The sequence below is a fragment of the Bison bison genome, unplaced genomic scaffold (assembly GCF_000754665.1).
Source record: "Bison bison bison isolate TAMUID 2011002044 unplaced genomic scaffold, Bison_UMD1.0 scf7180017864285, whole genome shotgun sequence".
NCBI lineage: Eukaryota > Metazoa > Chordata > Mammalia > Artiodactyla > Bovidae > Bison > Bison bison.
The window spans coordinates 1896059-1898418 of NW_011494857.1; the positions used below are offsets into that span (position 1 = coordinate 1896059).

General features: G+C 58.0%; 1 protein-coding gene across 2 annotated transcripts in view; it reads left to right on the top strand.

The window, feature by feature from the left end:
- SPIB (Spi-B transcription factor (Spi-1/PU.1 related)) overlaps window positions 1-933 on the top strand; it is a 6095-nt gene extending 5162 nt beyond the window's left edge. For both annotated transcript variants that reach the window (XM_010849650.1, XM_010849651.1), the window contains one exon: window positions 1-933. This exon is cut by the window's left edge and continues 17 nt beyond it. In XM_010849650.1, the coding sequence (XP_010847952.1) occupies window positions 1-260 (260 nt within the window). In that variant the 3' untranslated portion in view covers window positions 261-933.
- Window positions 934-2360: the final 1427 nt, after the last annotated feature.

Sequence of the window (2360 nt, forward strand, 5' to 3'; positions counted from 1 at the left end):
GGCTGCTGACGCGCGGAGACATGCGCGAGTGCGTGTGGTGGGTGGAGCCGGGCGCCGGGGTCTTCCAATTCTCCTCGAAGCACAAGGAGCTCCTGGCGCGCCGCTGGGGCCAGCAGAAGGGCAACCGCAAGCGCATGACCTACCAGAAGCTGGCGCGCGCCCTGCGCAACTACGCCAAGACCGGCGAGATCCGCAAGGTCAAGCGCAAGCTCACCTACCAGTTTGACAGTGCGCTGCTGCCCGCCGCCCGCCGGGCCTGAGCCCAGGGCGGCCTCTCGGGGGCCCTCAGGGGCTCCACGCCTGTGTCACGTGGACGTTCCCGCACCCTGGGTCATAGGATCCATGGACCCCCCACACTGGTGCGGGGGGCGGGCTGCTGCCACAATCCCTAAGCCCAGCCCGGGGCCCCTCTGGGATCCCCCCCTTATCGTGTCTGGGGCCCCTTTGGGATTCCCTTGTCATGTCCAGGGGCCCCAAGATCTTCATGTCTTGGGTCAGAAGACCCGGAGTCGACTATACTACGTGTCTGTGTAGAGGGGCGGGGCAGGGCAAAGTGCTTCCAGAATCCCAGGAACTTCTCTGGGATCCCCTTGTGATGCCTGCAATCCCTCAAATCTCATCTAGGGGAGGGTGAACCTAGAGATCATCACACCAGATGGAGGGCTCTGCCTGCAACCCTAAGCCCTGTCCAGGGTCTCTCTGGGATCCCCTCTCAGGTCTGAGTCCCTTCTGTCAAATCTGAAATCTCCTAGTTATGTCTGGGTCCCTGGGGGTGGGGTTGTGGGGACCGTTTGCTTGCGTGTCTCTATGCCCATCTGTGACTCTCTCGTTCTATCTGTGCCTCCAAATTCCTTTGTCATCTTTGAGATCCCCTAATTCTCTGGAACCACCCTGCTGTCACTTTTTAATGTCTGAAAATCTCCAATCACATGATGGGTGCCTCTGGGATCCTTTTGTCATGTCTGAAAACACCATTATCAGGTTTGGGGGGGTAGACCTCAGTGAACCTTGTGTCTGGGCCATGTCGTCTGGGATGCCCTTGTTTGTCTGGAATCCTCTGATCACCTCTGAGGCCCTTCTGGGATCCTCATCCGATACACCCCTTTGGGGACCCCACCAACAGCCCTTGAGTTCTCATGGGGACCCTCCCTCTCCGGGGAAACCCTCCTTAAGGCCATACTGGGGATCATTCTGGCCACTCCTTGATTGCTGTGTGACCTTGGTAAACCCCCCATGTCGGTTCTAACCAGAGACTTTGTGCAGTCCATCAGCAGGTGGACCAGCTTTTCTGTGTGGAGAGGCTGGAACAGGGTGGCGGCCATGTCTAATGGGGACTATGTTTTCCGATCTCAAGTCCTCATCGCCCCTGGCTGTCATACCCCGTGGCTTGTTTCAGTCGTCCATTGACCCCAACCATTTTTGTGTGAATCCAGCATTGAGGTGAAGCCCAGATGAGCTCTGATTGGAACCCATGGGGGTGTCACAGGCTGCGGGCTAAGAAGCCAGAGGCCCTAGTCAGTCCTTGAGCCTGAGCGACTGGGGGATCTAGGGTGACCAGAAAGACTTGCTGCTTCTGGGCCAGTTTGGCCCTTCTGTGGAAAGGGAGAGAAGGAGGAAGATCTCGGAAGTCCTTTGCAGCCCTGTCAAGCCTTTGACGCATCACCTGAAATCTGCCCATCCACTCACTGATGGCCAGAAGGAAGACAGGAAGGAGCATCAAGGACCCAGAGAAGGAAGAGGTCCTTGAAGCGGGCACATAGCGGCTGATAGCAGAGCCCGGGGCTGGGAGCGCCCCCTCCGGGGAGGGGTGCGGCTGGGTGGGAGGGGTGTTGCCAGGGACAAAGTGTCTTATGGGGGCCTCCTCTTGCAAATGAGGTACCTTTTGCAAAAACTATCATTACCCCAAGTGTGGTATAAAATAAAATACATCAAGGTAGACAGACCTCTTGGGACCCTGTGTCAAGGACTGTGATGCTGCCCATCCACCAAGGCCTGCTGACCCTCAGAGACACCGGGGCAGCGTCGGGGGAGATAAGAGGAGATGCAAGAAGCAATTAGAGTCAGACCAGACTGAGCCTTGAAGGCCGCGGCAAGGGCTTGAAATGCAGGCACTGGTGGTTCGATTCAATTTTTGTCTCCGACTCTCTTTGATGATCGGAATTCTTCTCCACCCTCTCCCTGGTTCCCTATCCGTCTGGGTTTCTGTCCCCCCTCCCCCTTCTGAACTTCTGCCCTCTTCCTCTAGATCTCTGTCCCGGTCTCGCTGGATACAGCCCTCGGGCTGGCGGAGCTGCCCTCCAGGCTCCGTGCGCTCCACCCACCAGCGGGGCCCGCTGGAGCCGCGTAGCAGTTTGCCTGGC